Source organism: Choloepus didactylus, chromosome 8, assembly GCF_015220235.1.
Source record: "Choloepus didactylus isolate mChoDid1 chromosome 8, mChoDid1.pri, whole genome shotgun sequence".
Lineage (NCBI taxonomy): Eukaryota > Metazoa > Chordata > Mammalia > Pilosa > Megalonychidae > Choloepus > Choloepus didactylus.
In genome coordinates this window covers 84630931-84655111 of record NC_051314.1, presented here as the reverse complement: position 1 = coordinate 84655111, position 24181 = coordinate 84630931, and the positions used below count along the sequence as shown (strand labels likewise).

Genomic DNA, 24181 nt, shown 5'->3' with positions numbered 1-24181 from the left:
TGTACAGATGTGCAGAATGCATTATGTCATACGGTTTGTTTTTTTATTCAGTTTGACTTTTTATTCTTTGATTTCTGCCAGGAAAAAATGACTTTAGAGCAGCAATTAAAAAAACAAAATTATTTTTAGAATACACATGCTTTATTGTTAACAGCTAAAAAGCAAATTGAAAGATATTCAAGGGCACATTTAACTACATGTTTCCAATGGATGGCTCACCACAATATTATATATTTTTTAAGTTATGCATTCTGTGGGAGGCTTCTGAGTTTTATTTGTTTTAATGGCTGAGTCACACACCAAAAGTACTGTGACAGTGCTGTGTAGCAGTAGTTCTCACCTGCAGAGGGAAGACTAGAGGGGCCTGTTAGAATCTCTGAGGGGCCTTATGAAAACTGACTCCAACTGCCCCCCATCCTCCTAGATTCTGATACATGTATATCTTTGAGAATTCATGCAGTGATAGAGCTTGATGATGAAAATATGCTGTGCATCTTTGAAGTGAAAAGTCATTAAAAACCTTAAGAATCATTGTTTTAAAGTAGAAAACTTTGGGACTTCCTTACTCTACCTCTGCATGAAGTGGGCTTCTCTTCAGTCCCATGAATTCATTGAGGTCCTTACATTTGATTAAGAAGTTGTCAATCTAGATTACTTCCCCACTCCACTCCCAACCTTGGCTACAGTTAAGTTATGCCCAAATATTGGTTAGTGAGCCTAAGTTAAATTTGCTGCTTGGTTAGAGCAATAGTATGTATGGGTGATTGCCTATAGGAATATACTCCATCTGTTCTGCATAGTGTAACATTTGACTCTGCATTAGCCCAGACCAACAGAAAGCTCGGTAACCATACAACATTGTTCCCTCATGCCCAGAAAATTGTATTGACTGATTGATTCTGTGCTATACCATGAACCGAAAAGAAGAATGTTATAAGAAACATTCTATGAATTTAGCCCTGACTTCAGCCAAGGGGATCTTTATTTTAGTGTTATAACTTTTAATGTGCAACATTAGACAATTGTCTAAATAAATTATGATGTAATTATGATGAAATACTATGCAGCCATTCAAAACAGTGTTATAAGAGAATAGTTGATGATCCAGAAAATATTTATAATGTGTAACTGGAAAAAATGGGTCAAACACTTTAATAATAATTGAGTACTTCCTAAATATGAGACTCTGTTCTAGGTGTATTATATTTCGTAGTTCATTTTAAGGTGGAGGAAACCGAGGCATAGAGATATAAAATAACTTGTCTGAGGTGACAGAGCCAGTAAGTGGTAGGGCTAGGAAATTAGCTCTTTACTTTCATTTGAACCTAATCTGGCTTCAGAACCCATGTTCTTAACCAGTATACTATGCAATTTCTGACAGATGGTATGTAGTATGATACTATTTTGTATTTAAAAAGTGTGTTGCATGTGAATTTATATATAGTATATACTCATTTTTAAAAGATCAGAAAGATATACACCAAAATATTAATAGGCATTATATTTGACCAGAAGGATTATAGTTAGTTACCAATATTTTTCAAATTGTCTATACCAAAATGTACTATTTTATATTAATGAAATTAAAAAGTTATTGTTTTAAGAAACAGCTCAGTAAAACTTGTGTCTGTTGTTGAGGTATTTATAAGCTATAAAGTTATAGTAATTAAGACTGTGTTATTGGCATGATAGACAAAGAGCAACCATCTGGAATACAGTTTATCCAGCGATGCTTAAGATAGGCATACTCAGTGATTCAGTGATTCCGTTTCTAGGTCTGTACCCTACCGAAACTCATACATTTATGCTCCAGAGTACATGTACAAGAACAGCAATGTTCATTGGCTGTAAAATGGATGAATAAATTGTCATATGCTCGTAACAGTGAAATTTATAAAGCGATAAAAATGAATGAACTGCACCCATGCACAACAACATGGATGATTCTTAAAATAATGTTAATGAAAGAAGCAAGGAACAAGAGTATATACAGTACAATTCCATTTATATAAAATTCAAAAATAGAACTAAACTTTTAGGGATGCAAACATAAGTGATTAAAATATAAAGAAAAGGAAATTAGAGATTAACATAGAAAAGTGAATGTAGGAGAACCGATGGAGGGAAAGAGAAGGCTGTGAGCAGGGGGGACATAAGGGTGTGCTTTTGAGCTGCTGAGAACGGTTTCTTTCATGCCATGCTGATTCTTGAACGGATTTTTCCTTTATAATTTTTCACTAAGCTATCCATTTATATTTTATGCACTTTCTCTTATATGTGATATATTTTACAAGGGAAAAAAGGTTCAAAAAGCACAGCTCAGTGAAACTTGAATTTACAATAGGATATTTATGAAGACCCATGGGAGAAATTATCCTCAGGATCAGGAATAGTTGACTGTCTTCTAATCTCCTAATCTTTATTATTAATTACCTGGTTCATTGTAACTGTTTTTGTTTCCATCTTTGTTGTTAGAAAGCTCAGAGCCAAATTTGAGTTTAATGTCCGGCAAATGTACATAATCATGTAGCCAGTATTTATTGTATTGGCCTCCCTCCTGGCTGCATCCTACTTTTATTTCCTTTCTTTTCCCTTTACTCTTATATTCTTACTTGAAAAAATTTAAATGTGTATGTATTTTTAAGCTACCTTAAACAAGAAAGATTATAAATAAGTATGTTTAATTTAAGTTAATATTGATATTCTCTAAGTACCTGCTCACATTGTAAAAGAAATGGAGGTGGGCGGGGCAAGATGGCAAACTGGTGAGCTGTAAGTTTTAGTTACTCCTCCAGGAAAGTAGGTAGAAAGCCAGGAACTGCGTGGACTGGACACCACAGAGCAATCTGTCTTTGGGCATACTTCATACAACACTCATGAAAATGTCGAACTGCTGAGATCAGCGAAATCTGTAAGTTTTTGCGGCCAGGGGACCCGCGCCCCTCCCTGCCAGGCTCAGTCCCATGGGAGGAGGGGCTGCCAGCTCCGGGAAGGAGAAGGGAGAACTGCAGTGGCAGCCCTTATTGGAAACTCATTCTACTGATCCATACTCCAACCATAGATAGACTGAGACCAGACACCAGAGAATCTGAGAGCTGCCAGCCCAACAGAGAGGAGACAGGCATAGAAAAAAAAAAACAACACGAAAAACTCCAAAATAAAAGCAGAGGATTTTTGGAGTTCTGGTGAACACAAAAAGGGGAAGGGCGGAGCTCAAGCCTTGAGGCACATATGCAAATCCCAAAGAAAAGCTGATCTCTCTGCCCTGTGGACCTTTCCTTAATGGCCCTGGTTGCTTTGTCTATTAGCATTTCAATAACCCATTAGATCTCTGAGGAGGGCCCTTTTTTTTTTTTTTTTTTAAATCCTTTTTTCTTTTTCTAAAACAATTACTCTAAGAAGCCCAATACAGAAAGCTTCAAAGAATTGCAATTTGGGCACGTCAAGTCAAGAGCAGAACTAAGAGAGCTCTGAGACAAAAGGCAATAATCCAGTGGCTGAGAAAATTCACTAAACACCACAACTTCCCAAGAAAAGGGGGGTGTCCGCTCACAGCCACCATCCTGGTGGACAGGAAACACTCCTGCCCATCGCCAGCCCCATAGCCCAGAGCTGCCCCAGACAACCCAGTGTGACGGAAGTGCTTCAAATAACAGGCACACACCACAAAACTGGGTGTGGACATTAGCCTTCCCTGCAACCTCAGCTGATTGTCCCAGAGTTGGCAAGGTGGAGCAGTGTGAATTAACAAAGCCCCATTCAGCCATCATTTCAGCAGACTGGGAGCCTCCCTACACAGCCCAGCAGCCCAGAACTGCCCTGGGGGGACGGCACTCACCTGTGACATAGCACAGTCATCCCTCAACAGAGGACCTGGGGTGCACAGCCTGGAAGAGGGGCCCACTTGCAAGTCTCAGGAGCCATATGCCAATACCAAGGACTTGTGGGTCAGTGACAGAGACAAACTGTGGCAGGACTGAACTGAAGGATTAGACTATTGCAGCAGCTTAAAACTCTAGGATCATCAGGGAGATTTGATTGTTAGAGCCACCCCCCCTCCCCGACTGCCCAGAAACACGCCCCATATACAGGGCAGGCAACGCCAACTACACACGCAAGCTTGGTACACCAATTGGGCCCCACAAGACTCACTCCCCCACTCACCAAAAAGGCTAAGCAGGGGAGAACTGGCTTGTGGAGAACAGGTGGCTCGTGGACACCACCTGCTGGTTAGTTAGAGAAAGTGTACTCCACGAAGCTGTAGATCTGATAAATTAGAGATAAGGACTTCAATAGGTCTACAAACCGTAAAAGAACCCTATCAAGTTCAGCAAATGCCACGAGGCCAAAAACAACAGAAAATTATAAAGCATATGAAAAAAACAGACGATATGGATAACCCAAGCCCAAGCACCCAAATCAAAAGACCAGAAGAGACGCAGCACCTAGAGCAGCTACTCAAAGAACTAAAGATGAACAGTGAGACCATAGTACGGGATATAAAGGAAATCAAGAAGACTCTAGAAGAGCATAAAGAAGACATTGCAAGACTAAATAAAAAAATGGATGATCTTATGGAAATTAAAGAAACTGTTGACCAAATTAAAAAGATTCTGGACACTCATAGTACAAGACTAGAGGAAGTTGAACAACGAATCAGTGACCTGGAAGATGACAGAATGGAAAATGAAAGCATAAAAGAAAGAATGGGGAAAAAAATTGAAAAACTCGAAATGGACCTCAGGGATATGATAGATAATATGAAACGTCCAAATATAAGACTCATTGGTGTCCCAGAAGGGGAAGAAAAGGGTAAAGGTCTAGGAAGAGTATTCAAAGAAATTGTTGGGGAAAACTTCCCAAATCTTCTAAACAACATAAATACACAAATCATAAATGCTCAGCGAACTCCAAATAGAATAAATCCAAATAAACCCACTCCGCGACACATACTGATCACACTGTCAAACACAGAAGAGAAGGAGCAAGTTCTGAAAGCAGCAAGAGAAAAGCAATTCACCACATACAAAGGAAACAGCATAAGACTAAGTAGTGACTACTCAGCAGCCACCATGGAGGCGAGAAGGCAGTGGCACGATATATTTAAAATTCTGAGTGAGAAAAATTTCCAGCCAAGAATACTTTATCCAGCAAAGCTCTCCTTCAAATTTGAGGGAGAGCTTAAATTTTTCACAAACAAATGCTGAGAGAATTTGCTAACAAGACACCTGCCCTACTGGAGATACTCAAGGGAGCCCTACAGACAGAGAAACAAAGAAAGGACAGAGAGACTTGGAGAAAGGTTCAGTACTAAAGAGATTCGGTATGGGTACAATAAAGGATATTAATAGACAGAGGGAAAAATATGGCAAACATAAACCAAAGGATAAGATGGCTGATTCAAGAAATGCCTTCACGGTTATAACGTTGAATGGAAATGGATTAAACTCCCCAATTAAAAGATATAGATTCGCAAAATGGATCAAAAAAAATGAACCATCAATATGTTGCATACAAGAGACTCATCTTAGACACAGGGACACAAAGAAACTGAAAGTGAAAGGATGGAAAAAAAATATTTCATGCAAGCTACAGCCAAAAGAAAGCAGGTGTAGCAATATTAATCTCAGATAAAATAGACTTCAAATGCAGGGATGTTTTGAGAGACAAAGAAGGCCACTACATACTAATAAAAGGGGCAATTCAGCAAGAAGAAATAACAATCGTAAATGTCTATGCACCCAATCAAGGTGCCACAAAATACATGAGAGAAACATTGGCAAAACTAAAGGAAGCAATTGATGTTTCCACAATAATTGTGGGAGACTTCAACACATCACTCTCTCCTATAGATAGATCAACCAGACAGAAGACCAATAAGGAAATTGAAAACCTAAACAATCTGATAAATGAATTAGATTTAACAGACATCTACAGGACATTACATCCCAAATCACCAGGATACACATACTTTTCTAGTGCTCACGGAACTTTCTCCAGAATAGATCATATGCTGGGACATAAAACAAGCCTCAATAAATTTAAAAACATTGAAATTATTCAAAGCACATTCTCTGACCACAATGGAATATAATTAGAAGTCAATAACCATCAGAGACTTAGAAAATTCACAAATACCTGGAGGTTAAACAACACACTCCTAAACAATCAGTGGGTTAAAGAAGAAATAGCAAGAGAAATTGCTAAATATATAGAGACGAATGAAAATGAGAACACAACATACCAAAACCTATGGGATGCAGCAAAAGCAGTGCTAAGGGGGAAATTTATAGCACTAAACGCATATATTAAAAAGGAAGAAAGAGCCAAAATCAAAGAACTAATGGATCAACTGAAGAAGCTAGAAAATGAACAGCAAACCAATCTAAACCAAGTACAAGAAAAGAAATAACAAGGATTAAAGCAGAAATAAATGACATAGAGAACAAAAAAACAATAGAGAGGATAAATATCACCAAAAGTTGGTTCTTTGAGAAGATCAACAAGATTGACAAGCCCCTAGCTAGACTGACAAAATCAAAAAGAGAGAAGACCCATATAAACAAAATAATGAATGAAAAAGGTGACATAACTGCAGATCCTGAAGAAATTAACAAAATTATAAGAGGATATTATGAACAACTGTATGGCAACAAACTGGGTAATGTAGAAGAAATGGACAATTTCCTGGAAACATATGAACAACCTAGACTGACCAGAGAAGAAATAGAAGACCTCAACCAACCCATCACAAGCAAAGAGATCCAATCAGTCATCAAAAATCTTCCCACAAATAAATGCCCAGGGCCAGATGGCTTCACAGGGGAATTCTACCAAACTTTCCAGAAAGAACTGACACCAATCTTACTCAAACTCTTTCAAAACATTGAAGAAAATGGAACACTACCTAACTCATTTTATGAAGCTAACATCAATCTAATACCAAAACCAGGCAAAGTTGCTACAAAAAAGGAAAAGTACCGGCCAATCTCCCTAATGAATATAGATGCAAAAATCCTCAACAAAATACTTGCAAATCGAATCCAAAGACACATTAAAAAAATCATACACCATGACCAAGTGGGGTTCATTCCAGGCATGCAAGGATGGTTCAACATAAGAAAAACAATCAATGTATTACAACACATTAAAAACTCGAAAGGGAAAAGTCAATTGATCATCTCAATAGATGCTGAAAAAGCATTTGACAAAATCCAACATCCCTTTTTGATAAAAACACTTCAAAAGGTAGGAATTGAAGGAAACTTCCTCAACATGATAAAGAGCATATATGAAAAACCCACAGCCAGCATAGTACTCAATGGTGAGAGACTGAAAGCCTTCCCTCTAAGATCAGGAACAAGACAAGGATGCCCGCTGTCACCACTGTTATTCAACATTGTGCTGGAAGTGCTAGCCAGGGCAATCCGGCAAGACAAAGAAATAAAAGGCATCCAAATTGGAAAAGAAGAAGTAAAACTGTCATTGTTTGTAGATGATATGATCTTATATCTAGAAAACCCTGAGAAATCGACGATACAGCTACTAGAGCTAATAAACAAATTTAGCAAAGTAGCGGGATACAAGATTAATGCACATAAGTCAGTAATGTTTCTATATGCTAGAAATGAACAAACTGAAGAGACACTCAAGAAAAAGATACCATTTTCAATAGCAACTAAAAAAATCAAGTACCTAGGAATAAACTTAACCAAAGATGTAAAAGACCTATACAAAGAAAACTACATAACTCTACTAAAAGAAATAGAAGGGGACCTTAAAAGATGGAAAAATATTCCATGTTCATGGATAGGAAGGCTAAATGTCATTAAGATGTCAATTCTACCCAAACTCATCTACAGATTCAATGCAATCCCAATCAAAATTCCAACAACCTACTTTGCAGACTTGGAAAAGCTAGTTATCAAATTTATTTGGAAAGGGAAGATGCCTCGAATTGCTAAAGACACTCTAAAAAAGAAAAACGAAGTGGGAGGAGTTACACTCCCTGACTTTGAAGCTTATTATAAAGCCACAGTTGCCAAAACAGCATGGTACTGGCACAAAGATAGACATATAGATCAATGGAATCGAATTGAGAATTCGGAGATAGACCCTCAGATCTATGGCCGACTGATCTTTGATAAGGCCCCCAAAGTCACTGAACTGAGCCATAATGGTCTTTTCAACAAATGGGGCTGGGAGAGTTGGATATCCATATCCAAAAGAATGAAAGAGGACCCCTACCTCACCCCCTACACAAAAATTAACTCAAAATGGACCAAAGATCTCAATATAAAAGAAAGTACCATAAAACTCCTAGAAGATAATGTAGGAAAACATCTTCAAGACCTTGTATTAGGTGGCCACTTCCTAGACTTTACACCCAAAGCACAAGCAACAAAAGAGAAAATAGATAAATGGGAACTCCTCAAGCGTAGAAGTTTCTGCACCTCAAAGGAATTTCTCAAAAAGATAAAGAGGCAGCCAACTCAATGGGAAAAAATTTTTGGAAACCATGTATCTGACAAAAGACTGATATCTTGTATATACAAAGAAATCCTACAACTCAATGACCATAGTACAGACAGCCCAATTATAAAATGGGCAAAAGATATGAAAAGACAGTTCTCTGAAGAGGAAATACAAATGGCCAAGAAACACATGAAAAAATGTTCAGCTTCACTAGCTATTAGAGAGATGCAAATTAAGACCACAATGAGATACCATCTAACACCGGTTAGAATGGCTGCCATTAAACAAACAGGAAACTACAAATGCTGGAGGGGATGTGGAGAAATTGGAACTCTTATTCATTGTTGGTGGGACTGTATAATGGTTCAGCCACTCTGGAAGTCAGTCTGGCAGTTCCTTAGAAAACTAGATATAGAGCTACCATTCGATCCAGTGATTGCACTTCTCGGTATATACCCGGAAGATCAGAAAGCAGTGACACGAACAGATATCTGCACGCCAATGTTCATAGCAGCATTATTCTCAATTGCCAAGAGATGGAAACAACCCAAATGTCCTTCAACAGATGAGTGGATAAATAAAATGTGGTATATACACACGATGGAATACTACGCGGCAGTAAGAAGGAACGATCTCGTGAAACATATGACAACATGGATGAACCTTGAAGACATAATGCTGAGCGAAATAAGCCAGGCACAAAAAGAGAAATATTATATGCTACCTCTAATGTGAACTTTGAAAAATGTAAAACAAATGGTTTATAATGTAGAATGTAGGGGAACTAGCAGTAGAGAGCAATTAAGGAAGGGGGAACAATAATCCAAGAACAGATAAGCTATTTAACGTTCTGGGGATGCCCAGAAATGACTATGGTCTGTTAATTTCTGATGGATATAGTAGGAACAAGTTCACAGAAATGTTGCTATATTATGTAACTTTCTTGGGGTAAAGTAGGAACATGTTGGAAGTTAAGCAGTTATCTTAGGGTAGTTGTCTTTTTCTTACTCCCTTGTTATGGTCTCTTTGAAATGTTCTTTTATTGTATGTTTGTTTTCTTTTTAACTTTTTTTTTCATACAGTTGATTTAAAAAAGAAGGGAAAGTTAAAAAAAAAAAAAGAAAAGAAAAACAAGGAAAAAAAAAAGATGCAGTGCCCCCTTGAGGAGCCTGTGGAGAATGCAGGGGTATTCGCCTACCCCACCTCCATGGTTGCTAACATGACCACAGACATAGGGGACTGGTGGTTTGATGGGTTGAGCCCTCTACCATAAGTTTTACCCTTGGGAAGACGGTTGCTGCAAAGGAGAGGCTAGGCCTCCCTGTATTTGTGCCTAAGAGTCTCCTCCTGAATGCCTCTTTGTTGCTCAGATGTGGCCCTCTCTCTCTGGCTAAGCCAACTTGAAAGGTGAAATCACTGCCCTCCCCCCTACGTGGGATCAGACACCCAGGGGAGTGAATCTCCCTGGCAATGTGGAATATGACTCCCGGGGAGGAATGTAGACCCGGCATCGTGGGACGGAGAACATCTTCTTGACCAAAAGGGGGATGTGAAAGGAAATGAAATGAGCTTCAGTGGCAGAGAGATTCCAAAAGGAGCCGAGCGGTCACTCTGGTGGGCACTCTTACGCACACTTTAGACAACCCTTTTTAGGTTCTAAAGAATTGGGGTAGCTGGTGGTGGATACCTGAAACTATCAAACTACAACCCAGAACCCATGAATCCCGAAGACAGTTGTATAAAAATGTAGCTTATGAGGGGTGACAATGGGATTGGGAAAGCCATAAGGACCACACTCCACTTTGTCTAGTTTATGGATGGATGTGTAGAAAAATAGGGGAAGGAAACAAACAGACAAAGGTACCCAGTGTTCTTTTTTACTTCAATTGCTCTTTTTCACTCTAATTATTATTCTTGTTATTTTTGTGTGTGTGCTAATGAAGGTGTCAGGGATTGATTTAGGTGATGAATGTACAACTATGTAATGGTACTGTAAACAATCAGAGGTACGATTTGTTTTGTATGACTGCGTGGTATGTGAATATATCTCAATAAAATGATGATTAAAAAAAAAAAGATAACTGTATAAAAATGTAGCTTATGGGGGGTGACAATGGGATTGGGAAAGCCATAAAGACCACACTCCTCTTTGTCTAGTTTATGGATGGATGAGTAGAAAAATAGGGGAAGGAAAGAAACAAACAAACAAACAGACAAAGGTACCCAGTGTTCTTTTTTACTTCAATTGCTATTTTTCACTTTAATTATTATTCTTGTTATTTTTGTGTGTGTGCTAATGAAGGTGTCAGGGATTGATTTAGGTGATGAATGTACAGCAATGTAATGGTACTGTGAATAATTGAATGTACGATTTGTTTTGTATGACTGTGTGGTATGTGAATATATCTCAATAAAATGAAGATTAAAAAAAAAAAAAAAAAAAAGAAATTCCTGCACATATCTGTTGGTACTGGGGGAGTTTTCATTGGAGTCAATAACTTGCTAAAGACAATCTACCAAGGCACAAGCCTGTCAGATATGATACTGGATTGGCTGTACTTGTTACTGTTTTATTTCCTTACTGAACTTTGACCCAATTATGCTTTCTTGTGTTTAAAGGGAACTACTGTGTGCACAGCCAGCTGCCTTCAACTTCATAAACGAGCAGAGAGGATTGCATCAGTTCTTGGTGATAAAGGACATCTAAATGCAGGAGACAATGTGGTATTGCTGTATCCACCTGGTAAGCAATAGATTGCTGAACTAGACTTTAAGCTCTATTACTAGACTCCAGACTAGAGCGGACAGGAACTCAGGGCTGCTGCCCATGTCCATGTCGGCTATATGCTCCCCAACCTGGGAGGCACCACCCATGTGGACTAAGGTGTGAACCAAGCCTCAGCCCTGGCATACGGCAGTGTCCTGGCTCTGTTTTATTTACACTTGTATCCCTGCCATCCAGCCTAGTGCCTCAGTAAATATTGAGTAAAAGGCACCCAGTAAATATTGAGTGAATGAATGAAGACTTCAGTTGTCTGACTTTTGGAAAGCCTCAAACAAATGCTTTGTTTCTAGGAGTGTTTAGGAATCGGACCATTTCACTCAGTTTCCAAAAGAATGTTGTGCTTGACCTCTGTTGACTTAATATTTTTCATATCATGATTAATGTCTAGTATTTCTCCATTGCCTCTTTCATCTGTCATGCTCTAATTTAATTCAATAACCTTCTCTACCTAGTTAGAGGGATCAGAATTATTTGGTGACAGGTATAAATATTATTAAAATTTTTAGGTGAAATATTCACCATATCCCTTCCTTTAATTTCTTCTGCCACCCAACCCACTCATACATCCAGCCTTTTTTTCATCTTTTACCACCTCACCCCCCCATACACACACTTCATTTTACTCTGTGATTCTCAGTATGTTATCTTATTTACATCAAAAATTTAAGATTTCAGAAAGGCATCTTGTTCAGAAATCCCTCCCATGGTGTTCTTATGAGATTGTCTTCCATCTGTCAGTTAATGACCTAGTGACAGACCAGAGCACTTCTGAAGAGGCCACTCCCTAAGTCCTGATTTTACTGAATCTTCTTCATAATTGAGTTACACTTTGCCTCCCTAAAATTTGCACCCGTTTATGGAGCAAATCTGGTTTCTGCAGTTATTTTTCCTAAGTTATGATATCGGAACCCTTCCCCATACTCCTAGCAACCTTCTTCTGGATGCTATTCCTGGAGTGATCCAAGCGATTGAGTATTCAGTGGGGCTTTTACCTCTAAGTTTTTGAACATTAGAGTTCTATTAAACCATTTCTACTTAATCCTCACAGGTTTATATGGCTGCTATTATTGTTCTTTTTATATAAATATAATGCCACAGTTTAGTCTTTTTCATTTTTATTTTGTCATTTCAACACTCATTCTGTCCTTCAGGTATCTTTCCAGAATTTACTTTACTTCTGACTTCCTTTCTCATTATTTATTCTTGACTTCTCTATTTTGTTTAAGTTGTTTTATATGTTTCCATCTTCACCTTCAGTGTGTTTTGATTTAAAAAATTTTTCTGCTAGTGTCTCTATTAAGTTGTGTTCTAAGTAACCCAGCTTGTGTGTGATTTAATAAACTGGTTTTGGAAAATCTGCCTGTTAGTTTCTCAGCAATACCAGGCACTTGAGTGGCTCTCCTGACATGGTCCTCTGTGCTTTGCAGGCATTGACTTAATTGCTGCCTTCTATGGCTGCCTGTATGCAGGGTGCATTCCTGTGACAGTCCGGCCTCCTCACGCTCAGAACCTTACAGCTACCTTGCCCACTGTCCGCATGATTGTTGATGTAAGTACCAAGTATACCTTATCCTGTCCTCAGTGCATAAAATCCAGACGTGAGCAACTAATGATCCATACTAGTTACATTGAGTCGGGAGGTGAAATCTGTCCCCTGAAAACTACCTCCTTTTCCTCATCTGGGATAAGTGATCATTGTTATTCAATGAAGAAACTGTGATAAAATGGTCATTGATGAGATACAAAATTATAGGCATTTATCATGAGCATTAAGGAGGTGAAGCTGTCCTTAGCAATCCTCCATAAAACTTGTTTTTTTGCCCCCTTTTAAAAAAATGTTATCTGTCTCATGTTACTATGTGTAGTAACTAAGGTAACTTTATATGCCAGCCTCTGAATTCTCCCTAGTCTCAGGTCACTTTTATTTTTGTTTCGTAAATTCACCTATATAGCATTAAAAAGTGTCCAAAAAGTTGTTTCCCCTTGCTCTGTGATGATAGAAGCTTCTACAGGTTTTGAGAATTGAAGAAAATTAGATAAATCTATATTACATCTCTCCTAATATACTTTAAAGCAAAGGGTAGTCTTGCCCTGTATATTGTTTGGTTATGTAAAATTTGTTTCTTTAAGAACTGTTGCTTTGTCAGCAACTTGAGCCTGCAGCATAAAAGCCAAGTTTTTACCATAGATGATTATTTTATTACAGCAAAGTTTAATTCGGAAAAATGCCCTTGTTATTTTCTGCAAAGTGGGCCAGAAAAGCAGACAGTGGTGTTTCTTTCAGTTGCCGCAATTCATGTGGGAAGTAGGTCATTTTGCATTTCATGTGTAGGTGTGCAAGAGAATTTCATTTCTGGGAGACCATATGTATGCATCAGTGTTCCTCAAATTCAGTATATGCTCTAGGTCTAGTAAGTTTCACTAGACAGTTGTGAACCCAAACTCCAAAAACGATTATCTTATTCCCCTCGTTTTTTCAGCAGTACAGAATCCATGTCTGTTTTAGTTTCCTAGGCTGCTCAAGCAATACCATAAAATGGGTAGGGTTTAACAATGGAAATTCTGTGTGTGAATACAGTGTGAGGCTAGGAAAAAGTCCAAATCAAGGCATCGTCAAGGCAGTGCTTTCTTCCTGAAGTCTGTGGTGTTCTGGACTGGCCGCTGGCTATTCTTGGTCTTTAGGTTGGCACATGGCAAGTCACATGGTGACTTCTCCTGGTTTCTCCCTTCTCTTCCTGGTTCTGTTGAATTTCACCTTCTGGCTGCTCCCTGTGGCTTTCTGACTTTCACTCCACTTCTAAAGGACTCCAGCAATAGAATAAAGACCCATCCTGATTGAAATGGGCCACACCTTAACTGAAGTAACCTCATCAAAAGGTCCTACTTACAATGTGTTCACACCCATAGGAATGGACTGATTCAAGAACATGTTTTTCTGGGGTACATACAGCTTCAAACCACCGCAAGTCCAGCATTGAGTCAGTTAAGTGTTAAATCATTTCCAGAAGGAAGAGTGTACAGAAACACTGGCCTCCTTGTCCAATATGTGTTCTTTGAAAAATTGATAGTACCCGATCCAGGGTGGTGTGCAAGTTGCTTTTGGCAGTAGCCAAAGACTGAGGTATCACACTGGGGCAAAGCCTCCTGGTGCTTATTACTGTCCATTTGTTTTCTAGGTCAGCAAAGCAGCCTGTATCCTCACCACTCAGACCCTCATGAGGTTACTGAGGTCCCGAGAGGCAGCAGCAGCTGTGGATGTGAAAACCTGGCCAACCATCATTGACACAGGTGAAGGGAGATGTTTCCAGAGCTGTTGAGAGAGCAAGAGCATTGCTAACTGAGAATTCCTAGATTCTCATGCCAGAGATGTTTACACAGCTCTTGTATCATAACACAATCCATCTGCTAAGACAGAGACAAAACATAATATCTAGTCAGCTTCTGTTACCAAAGGACTGGACATTGCAACAACCCAGATCCAAAGATTCAGATCACAACATGCTAAGAACACTTTAAACAAAAAGTGTCTTGTTATTCTGGGCATCATTAAAAGTTGGTTTTTATGCTGAATGTGACCTTGTATATGGAGGGCAAGCCACATAAAATATTGGGAAGAGCTGTTCCTTGACTTCTAGATGTAATATTATTGAAAAAAGCCTGGACTGGGCATCAGGAGACCTGGGTTCTGGTTCCAGCATCATCAATTACTGCCTGTTAGTCTTCACCAGGTATTGGCCATGTAACCTTGACCAAGATTACCCTTTCCTAAAATACGATGTACTCCTGCCTGCGTCACTTATATGTTGAAAAGAACAAATGCATTATTATGTGAAAAATCTTTGAAAAATATAAATTATATGGATTTTGTGTGTGTGTGTGTGGTACCCTTACTAAAGAAGAGGATAAAACATGAGGATATGTGAAAAATTAGTGGTATCTGCAAGAGTGTGAGTTTTGGAATCAGGCAAGTGCAGATTTAAATCTTGATACCTCATTACTCTCTGAATCTTTACTAACTTGGGCAAAAGTGAATGTAAAATGGGGGTTACAATAGCTACCTCATGGGGTTTTAAAGATTAAATTGTATCATGTAAAACACTTGGTAGTGTGTAGTTATAATACTGTCCAACTATTACTGAGCCCTTATGTGCCAGACATTTAACATGTATTACCTATTTTATCCTCACAACAACTCTATTACATAGGTGCTATTTTTTAATGCAATTTTATTGACATATATTTACACACTATTCAATCCATCCAAAGTACTCAATCAGTGGCTCACAGTATTATCACACAGTTGTGCATTCATTGCCATGATCTATTTTAGAACATTTTGATTACTTCAGAAAAAGAAATAAAAAGAAAACCTAAAATAGCCCATATCCCTTATCTCCCCCCCCCATTATTGACCCTTAGTATTGGTGTGGTACATTTGTTGATGAAAGAATATTAAGATATTACTGTTAACTATAGTCCATAGTTTACAATAGGTACATTTTTCCCATATACCACTCTACTATTAACTCCCTGCAAGTGTCATACATTTGTTCTAGTTCATGAAAGAACTTTTAAATATTTGTACAGTTACTCATGGTCATCATCTACCACAAGATTCACTGTGTTACACACAGTGTCATATGCTGTGTTTTAACCTCCAGCTATCCTTCTGATGACTTACATGACTCTAACCTTCCCCTTTCCACCACATTCACCTACAGTTCAGCACTGTTAATTATATTCAGAGTTAACATGCGTCCATCACCCGTATCCATTTCCAAATGTTTAAGTTTAACTAGTTAAACATTCTGCACATATTAAGCATCTGCTCTCCATTCTCTAGCCTCATTCTATCTCCTGGTAACCTGTATTGTAGATTTTATGTCTATGAGTTTACAGTTATAATTAGTTCATATTAATGAGATCATACAGTATCAGTCCTTTTGTATCTGATTTATTTCACTCAACATGATGTCCTCAAGGTCATCCATGTTATCATCTGCTTTAGGACTTCATTCCTTCTTAGTGCTGAATAATATTCCATCATGTGTGTGTGTATATATATACATATATATATGTAAAATATATAAATATATATACACACACATACACACACCACATTTTGTTTATTGATTCATCAGTTGATGGACGCTTTGGTTGCTTCCATCGTTTGGCAATTGTAAATAACACCGCTATGAACATCGGTGTGCAAGTGTCTGTTTGCGTCCCTGCTTTCAGATCTTCTGGGTAAATACCTAGTAGTGGGATTGCTGGATCGTAAAACACCGCTGTATTTAGCTTTCTGAGGAACCACCAAACCCTCCTCCATGGCAGCTTTACCATTTTATATTCCTACCATCAGTGAATAAGCGTTCCTGTTTCTCCGCATCCTCTCCAACACTTGTGATTTCCTGTTTGTTTAATAGCAGCCATTCTGGTAGGTGTGAAATATCTCATTGTGGTTTTGATTTGCATTTCACTGATAGCTAGTGATGTTGAGCATCTTTTCATATGCTTTTTAGCCATTTGTATTTCCTCTTTGGAAAAATATCTATTCACGTGTTTTCCTCATTTTTTAATTGGGTTGTCTTTTTATTGTTGAGTTTGTAGGGTTTCTTTATAGATTCTGGATATCAAACCCTTATCAGATATATGGTTCCCAAATATTTTCTCCCATTGAGTTGGCTGCCTTTTCACCCTTTTGACAAAGTCCTTTGAAGCACAGAAGTATTCAAATTTGAGGAAGTCCCTTTTATGTATTTTCTTCCATTGCTTGTGCTTTGGGTGTAAGGTCTAAGAAACTATGCCTATAACCAGATCTTGAAGATGTTTCCCTACATTTTCTTCTGGGAGTTTTATAGTACTGGTTCTTATATTTAGGTCTTTGATCCATTTTGATTTCCTCCTTAGATAGCTCATTACTAGTCCATAGAAACACCATTGATTTTTGCAAGTTGATCTTGTATCCCACCACTTTGCTGAAGATGTATTAGCTCTACTAGCTTTGTCAGTTTTGTTTTTTGTATGTGTGTGTGTGTGTGCATTCTAAATATCAGATCATGTTGTCTGCAAATAGTGACAGTTTTACTTCTTCCTTTCTGATTTGGATGCCTTTTATTTCTTTTTGTTCCCTAATTGCTCTAGCTAGAACTTCTAGCACAATGTTGAATACAGTGGGCATCCTTGTCTTGTTCCCTATCTTAGAGGGAAAGCTTTCAGTCTCTCACCATTGAGTACGATGTTAGGTGTGGGTTTTTCATATATACCCTTTGTCATGTATGATATGTTTGAGGCAGTTTCCTTCGATTCCTACCTTTTGAAGTGTTTTTATTAGGAAAGGCTGCCGAATTTTATCATGCCTTTTCTGCTTAATTGAGAATAATCATGTGGTTTTTCCTTTCTGTTTGTTTATGTGATGTATTACATTAATTGATTTTCTTATGTTGAACCACCCTTGCATACCTGGAATAAATCCTACTTGGTCATGGTGCATAATTCTTTTAATGTGCTGGATTTGATTTGCCAGTATTTTGTTGAGGAATTTTGCATCTATATTCATTAGAGAGATTGGTCTGTAATTGTCTTTTCTTGTACTCTCTTTATGAGGCTTTGGTATTAGGATGATGTTGGCTTCATAGAATGAGTTAATGTTCCCTCCTCTTCAATGTTTTGAAAGAGTTTGAGCAGGATTGATATTAATTCTTCTTGGAATGCTTGGTAAAATTTGCCTGTGAAACCATCTAGTCTTCAACTTTTCTTTGGAGGTTTTTGATGACTGATTCTATCTCTTTACTGGTGATTGGTTTATTGAGATCTTCTCTTTCTTCTTGAGTCAGTGTAGGCTGTTCATGTGTTTCTAGGAAATTGTCCATTTCATCTAAGTTGTCTACTTTGTTGGCATACAGTTGTTCATAGTAACCTCTTATGATCTTTTTTATTTCTTCGGGGGTCCGTGGTCATGACTCCGTTCTGATTTCTGGTTTTATTTATTTGCATCTTCTTTTCTTTTGCCTTTGTCAGTCTAGTTAAGGGTTTGTCAATTTGATTGATCTCAAAGAACCAACTTTTGGTTTTATTCTTTTATTGTTTTTTTGTTCTCCATTTCATTTATTTCTGCCCTAATCTTTATTTCTTTCCTTCTGCTTGCTTTGGTATTAGTATGTTCTTTCTTTAGTTTCTTCAGTTGTTCAATTAGGTCTTTGGTTTTAGTTCTTTCTTCCTGTTTAATTTGGCATTTAGGGCACAGATTTCCTTCTCAGTACCGCCTTTGCTGCATCCCATAGGTTTTGATTTGCTTTGTTCTTGTTTTCATTCATCTCAAGATATTTACTGATTTCACCTTTGAACCACTGATTGTTTAAGAATGCATAGATGCTATTGTTTTTTGTTTTTTTTTTTTCATTTTTATTGAGATTGTTCAGATACCATACAATTATCCAAAGATCCAGTGTACAATCACTTGCCCCTGGGTACCCTCATACAGCTGTGCATCCATCACACTTAATTTTTGTTCAATTTTTAGAAACTTTTCATTACTCCAGACAAGAAATAAAGTGAAAGATGAAAAAAGAAAAAAAGAAAAGGAAACTCTAAACCTCCCCTATCCCTAACCAACCCCCCTCAATTGTTGACTCCTAGTATTGATATAGTACGTTTGTTACTGTTTATGAAAAAGTGTTGAAATACTACTAACTGTAGTATATAGTTTGTAATAGGTATGTAGTTCTTCCCTATATGCCCCTCTATTATTAACTTCTAATTGTATCGTCATACATTTGTTCTGGTTCATGAAGTGATTTCTAGTATTTGTACAGTTGATCATGGACATTGCCCACCATAGGATTCAGTTTTATACATTTCCATCTTTTGACCTCCAACTTTCCTTCTGGTGACATATATGACTCTGAGCTTCCCCTTTCCACCTCATTCACACACCATTCGGCGCTGTTAGTTATTCTCACATCTTGCTACCAACACCCCTGTTCATTTCTAAACATTTAAGTTCATCCTAATTGAACATTCTGCTCATACTAAGCAAGAGCATCTACATTTCTTCCATAAGGCAGGAGGGAGAGTCAAAGAAGGTAGAGAGGAAAAAGAAAGAGGAAACAAAAAAATGACAGATAGGAAGCAGCAAAAGGAAAAATAACCGTAAATCAAAGTAGAATAAAGAATCAGACAATACCACCAATGTCAAGTGTCTAACATGCCTCCCCTATCCCCCCCTCTTATCTGCATTCACCTTGGTATATCACCTTTGTTACATTAAAGGAAGCATAATACAATGATTCTATTAGTTACAGTCTCTAGTTTATGCTGATTGCATCCCTCCCCCAATGCCTCCCCATTTTTAACACCTTGCAAGGTTGACATTTGCTTGCTCTCCCTCGTAAAAGAACATATTTGTACATTTTATCACAATTGTTGAATACTCTAGATTTCACCAAGTTACACAGTCCCAGTCTTTATCTTTCCTCCTTTCTTGTGGTGTCTCACATGCTCACCATCTTCCTCTCTCAACCGTATTCATAGTTACCTTTGTTCAGTGTACTTACATTGTTGTGCTACCATCTCCCAAAATTGTGTTCCAAACCACGCACTCCTGTCTTCTATCACCCTGTAGTGCTCCCTTTAGTATTTCCTGTAGGGCAGGTGTCTTGTTCACAAAGTCTCTCATTGTCTGTTTGTCAGAAAATATTTTGAGCTCTCCCTCATATTTGAAGGACAGCTTTGCTGGATACAGGATTCTTGGTTGGTGGTTTTTCTCTTTCAGTATCTTAAATATATCACACCACTTCCTTCTTGCCTCCATGGTTTCTGCTGAGAGATCCGCACATAGTCTTATTAAGCTTCCTTTGTATGTAATGGATTGCTTTTCTCTTGCTGCTTTCAGGATTCTCTCTTTGTCTTTGACATTTGATAATCTCATTATTAAGTGTCTTGGCATAGGCCTATTCATATCTCTTCTGTTTGGAGTACGCTGCGCTTCTTGGATCTGTAATTTTATGTCTTTCATAAGAGATGGGAAATTTTCATTAATTATTTCCTCTATTATTGCTTCTGCTCCCTTTCCCTTCTCTTCTCCTTCTGGGACACCAATGATACGTACATTATTGTACTTTGTTTCATCCTTGAGTTCCCGGAGACGTTGCTCATATTTTTTCATTCTTTTCTTCATCTGCTCCCTTGCGTGTAGGCTTTCAGGTGTTTTGTTCTCCAGTTCCTGAGTGTTTTCTTCTGCCTCTTGAGATCTGCTGTTGTATGTTTCCATTGTGTCTTTCATCTCCTGTGTTGTGCCTTTCATTTCCATAGATTCTACTAGTAGGTTTTTTGAACTTTTGATTTCTGCTGTATACATGTCCAGTGCTTCCTTTATAGCCTCTATCTCTTTTGCAATATCTTCTCTAAACTTTTTGAATTGATTTAGCATTAGTTGTTTAAATTCCTGTATCTCAGTTGAAGTGTACGTTTGTTCCTTTGACTGGGCCATAACTTTGTTTTTCTTAGTGTAGGTTGTAATTTTCTGTTGTCTAGGCATGGTTTCCTTGGTTATCCAAATCAGGTTTTCCCAGACCAGAACAGGCTAAGGTCCCAGAGGGAAGAAATATTCAGTATCTGGTTTCCCTGTGGGTGTGTCTTAGAAAATTGCTCCACCTTTTGATGCCTCGGGTCACTGTGCTTTTCTGTCCAGCAGGTGACGCCTGTTAGCCTATAATTCTTGACTGGTGTGAGGAGGTATGGCCGTGTTCCCCCAGGCTCTGGGGTCTGGTTCTGAATGGAAAGGGCCCCACCCCTTTCCTCCTAGAGAAGACAGACCCCTCAGGTGGAGGTCATTAGCATTTCAATGGTCTCTCTCTCTGCTTGTGGTCTCCACCCTTCTCTGCTTCACAGCCCTGGAAACTGAAAATGACTGGGGCTTTCTCCACTGAGCCAAAAAAGAAACAGATAGTCCCCTTCAGACCCAGTCCAAGGCAACCCTCCGGCTCTCCCAGGTCAGTCGTCACCCAAAGCCTCTGTCTGTTTTTTGGGGCTGTGTACCTGTAGTGAGCAGTTCACACTCGCTACTTAAAACCCCAGTTGGAGCTCAGCTGAGCTGTATTCGCTTGCTGGAAGAGAGCTTCTCTGTGGCACCACACGGCTCTGCAGCTCGGGCTATGGGGAAGGGGGTCTCCCGACCTGGTTCCGCAGGTTTTACTTACAGATTTTATGCTGTGTTCTCGGGCATTCCTCCCAATTCAGGTTGGTGTATGATGAATGGATGGTCTCGTTTGTCCCCCCGCAGTTATTCTGGATTATTTACTAGTTGTTTCTGGTTTTTTGTAGTTGTTCCAGGGGCACTACTTAGCTTCCACTCCTCTCTATGCCGCCATCTTGCCCGAGTCCAGATGCTATTTTTATCCTCATTTTACAGATAATAAAACAGAGGCCTGGGGAGGTTAAGTAAATATCAGAACTCAGATTCAAACCCAGCAACTCTGACTCCATTCCTAATTTCTTAACCATTAATTTCCTCCTTGCCTTTTTTCAGTTAAGTTCTGTATAGTTCAGCAAGATTTATATGGATTTAAATGCAGGGATGATATGTATTTGTGGTTAGTTTGTGCTGGTTGCTGAACTAGATTTTTTACATTTGTTACTTAAAGACATAAGCACAGTCATTTATAATATATAATACAAATGGAATTGGTGTTATGATGCAAATAGATATACTGTGGTTAGTGACTGTTCTCGTTTGCTAATGCTGCCGGGATGCAAAACACCAGAAATGGATTTGCTTTTATAAAAGGGGGTTTATTTGGTTACACAGTTACAGTCTTAAGGCCATAAAGTGTCCAAGGAAACACATCAACAATTGGGTACCTTAACTGGAGGATGGCCAATGGCGTCCAGAAAACCTCTGTTAGCTGGGAAGGCACTTGGCTAGCATCTGCTCCAGAGTTCTGGTTTCAAAATGGCTTTCTCCCAGGATGTTCCTCTCTAGGCTGCAGCTCCTCAAAAATGTCACTCTCAGTTGCTCTGGGGGCATTTTTCCTCTCTTAGCTTCTCTGGAGCAAAAGTCTGCTTTCAATGGCCATCTTAAAACTGTCTCTCATCTGCATCTACTCTCTCAGCTTCCGCGAGTCTTCAAAATGTCCCTCTTGGCTGTAGCAAGTTCGCTCCTTCTGTCTGAGCTTATATAGTGCTCCAGTAAACTAATCAAGGCCCATGCCGATTGGACAGGGCCACACCTCCATGGAAACTAACCATTTAGAGTCATCACTTACAGTTGGTTGGGTCGCATCTCCATGGAAACACTCAAAGAATTACAATCTAATCAGCACTGATACATCTGCGCACACAAGATTACATCAAAGATAATGGTGTTTTGGGGGACATAATACATTCAAATTGGCGCAGTGACTCAGTCAGATTTCATAAAGATCTGAAAGGTGGGCCGTGGTACAGACAACAGGAAGGTTTCTTTAGGCTTTTGGCATATGAATGATTTTACAGAGGTAGGTGAAGGTGATAGAATTGGAAGAGCCATAGGGAGAGAAAGTCTTTGGTTTGACCACAGACATAGGGTCCGTGGCAAGGGGTTGAGCCCAATCATACAGAGATTTAAAGCTCAGAGTCAGAATTGTTTCTTGATCCAGAATGCCAAAGGAGCCCTTATATGGTTTTGAAGAGGCATGGTTGGAGCCAGAAACATTCTTAACATCCTTGGTTTTGACATACTTAAAAAGCAAATTTGGGGAGGAAGGGGAAGTATAATGTGCAAAAGGCTATAATTCCCAATTCTAGATTATCATTTTAAAAAATCTTCTATGTTAACTTGGGAAAAAATGGTTCAACTTTTAAAGTAGTCCATGATTAATATAACATGTAATGTATAAACTGTAAATAAACTTAATAATGAACAACTTGAAACCAGCATGATAATAACAACTGATGTGCTTTTTGGGGGCATTTACTTAGTTGCTATTTTAAAAGTGCTTTATGTAAATTAACTTCCTAACAATACTATGAGGATAGGCTTCATTTCCGTTTTAAAGAGAAGGAAACTGAGACACAAAGAGGTGAAATAATCTCAAGGTTATTTGGCAGGTAAATGGTAGAGCTGAAATTTGAGCACTGGCAGTTTGCCTCTTATATGTTTTTAACTACTATATTATATTTCTCCTTACTAAGCTTCTATTAAACACATTTACCTGACGTAGATTTGTTTGCTTATGTTCTCTAGTGGTATCCTCTAGCCCAGACCATCCCTTGGAGTGACATACGTGAGCTTCCTGGTTAAATATGAGAAGCTTAAGCTTTAGCAAATCCCAGAAGCTAAATTTGGCCTAGCAAAGCCCCAGAAAACCAGTTGAAGACCAATGATTTTCATGTCCCATCATGTCTGACTTAAACTGCTTTTTTTTTTGTCCTTTTCATTGCAGATGATTTACCCAGGAAAAGATTACCTCAGCTGTATAAACCACCCACTCCTGAGATGTTGGCATATCTTGATTTTAGTGTCTCCACAACTGGCATGCTTACCGGAGTGAAGGTAAAACAGTCTGGATATAGTTACTCGTTCACTGGATGCTGGTAAAATGCCAGGCCTGCAAAAAATAGAGATGAGTACTACCCCTGGGACTTTTAATGCTGTGGCCAGTAGGCGGAGGATCAAGGCCCCCTGCTATATTTAAATAACAATCTTGGCTCTCTGGAATAAGTTATCCCAAGGAATTTGTATGATGAAAATTTCAGAACTTAGCATAGAGGCTAACAGATAATAAGAGCTGTAGTTAAAGCCAGTATGAAATCTTAGATTCATGTTTCATAAAATTCAGTATTCACAGAAATTAATTAAATTAACAAGAATGCATTACCTTAATTTAAACTTAGATTAGGTTTGAAGCAATGAAAAATATACATTATTCGGAGGAGTTTGGG

At 38.5% G+C, this 24181-nt stretch overlaps 1 protein-coding gene across 3 annotated transcripts in view; it reads left to right on the top strand.

Annotated features, from left to right (window-relative positions):
* Positions 1-24181, top strand: part of DIP2B (disco interacting protein 2 homolog B) — a 285417-nt gene that overhangs the window by 242334 nt on the left and 18902 nt on the right. For all 3 annotated transcript variants that reach the window (XR_005218442.1, XM_037846827.1, XM_037846828.1), the window contains 4 exons: positions 11095-11218; positions 12688-12809; positions 14437-14548; positions 23683-23792. Coding sequence is in view for 2 of the 3 variants with exons in the window: in XM_037846827.1 (XP_037702755.1) it covers positions 11095-11218; positions 12688-12809; positions 14437-14548; positions 23683-23792 (468 nt within the window). In the remaining variant the exon portion in view is untranslated. The remainder of the gene's footprint in view (positions 1-11094; positions 11219-12687; positions 12810-14436; positions 14549-23682; positions 23793-24181) is intronic.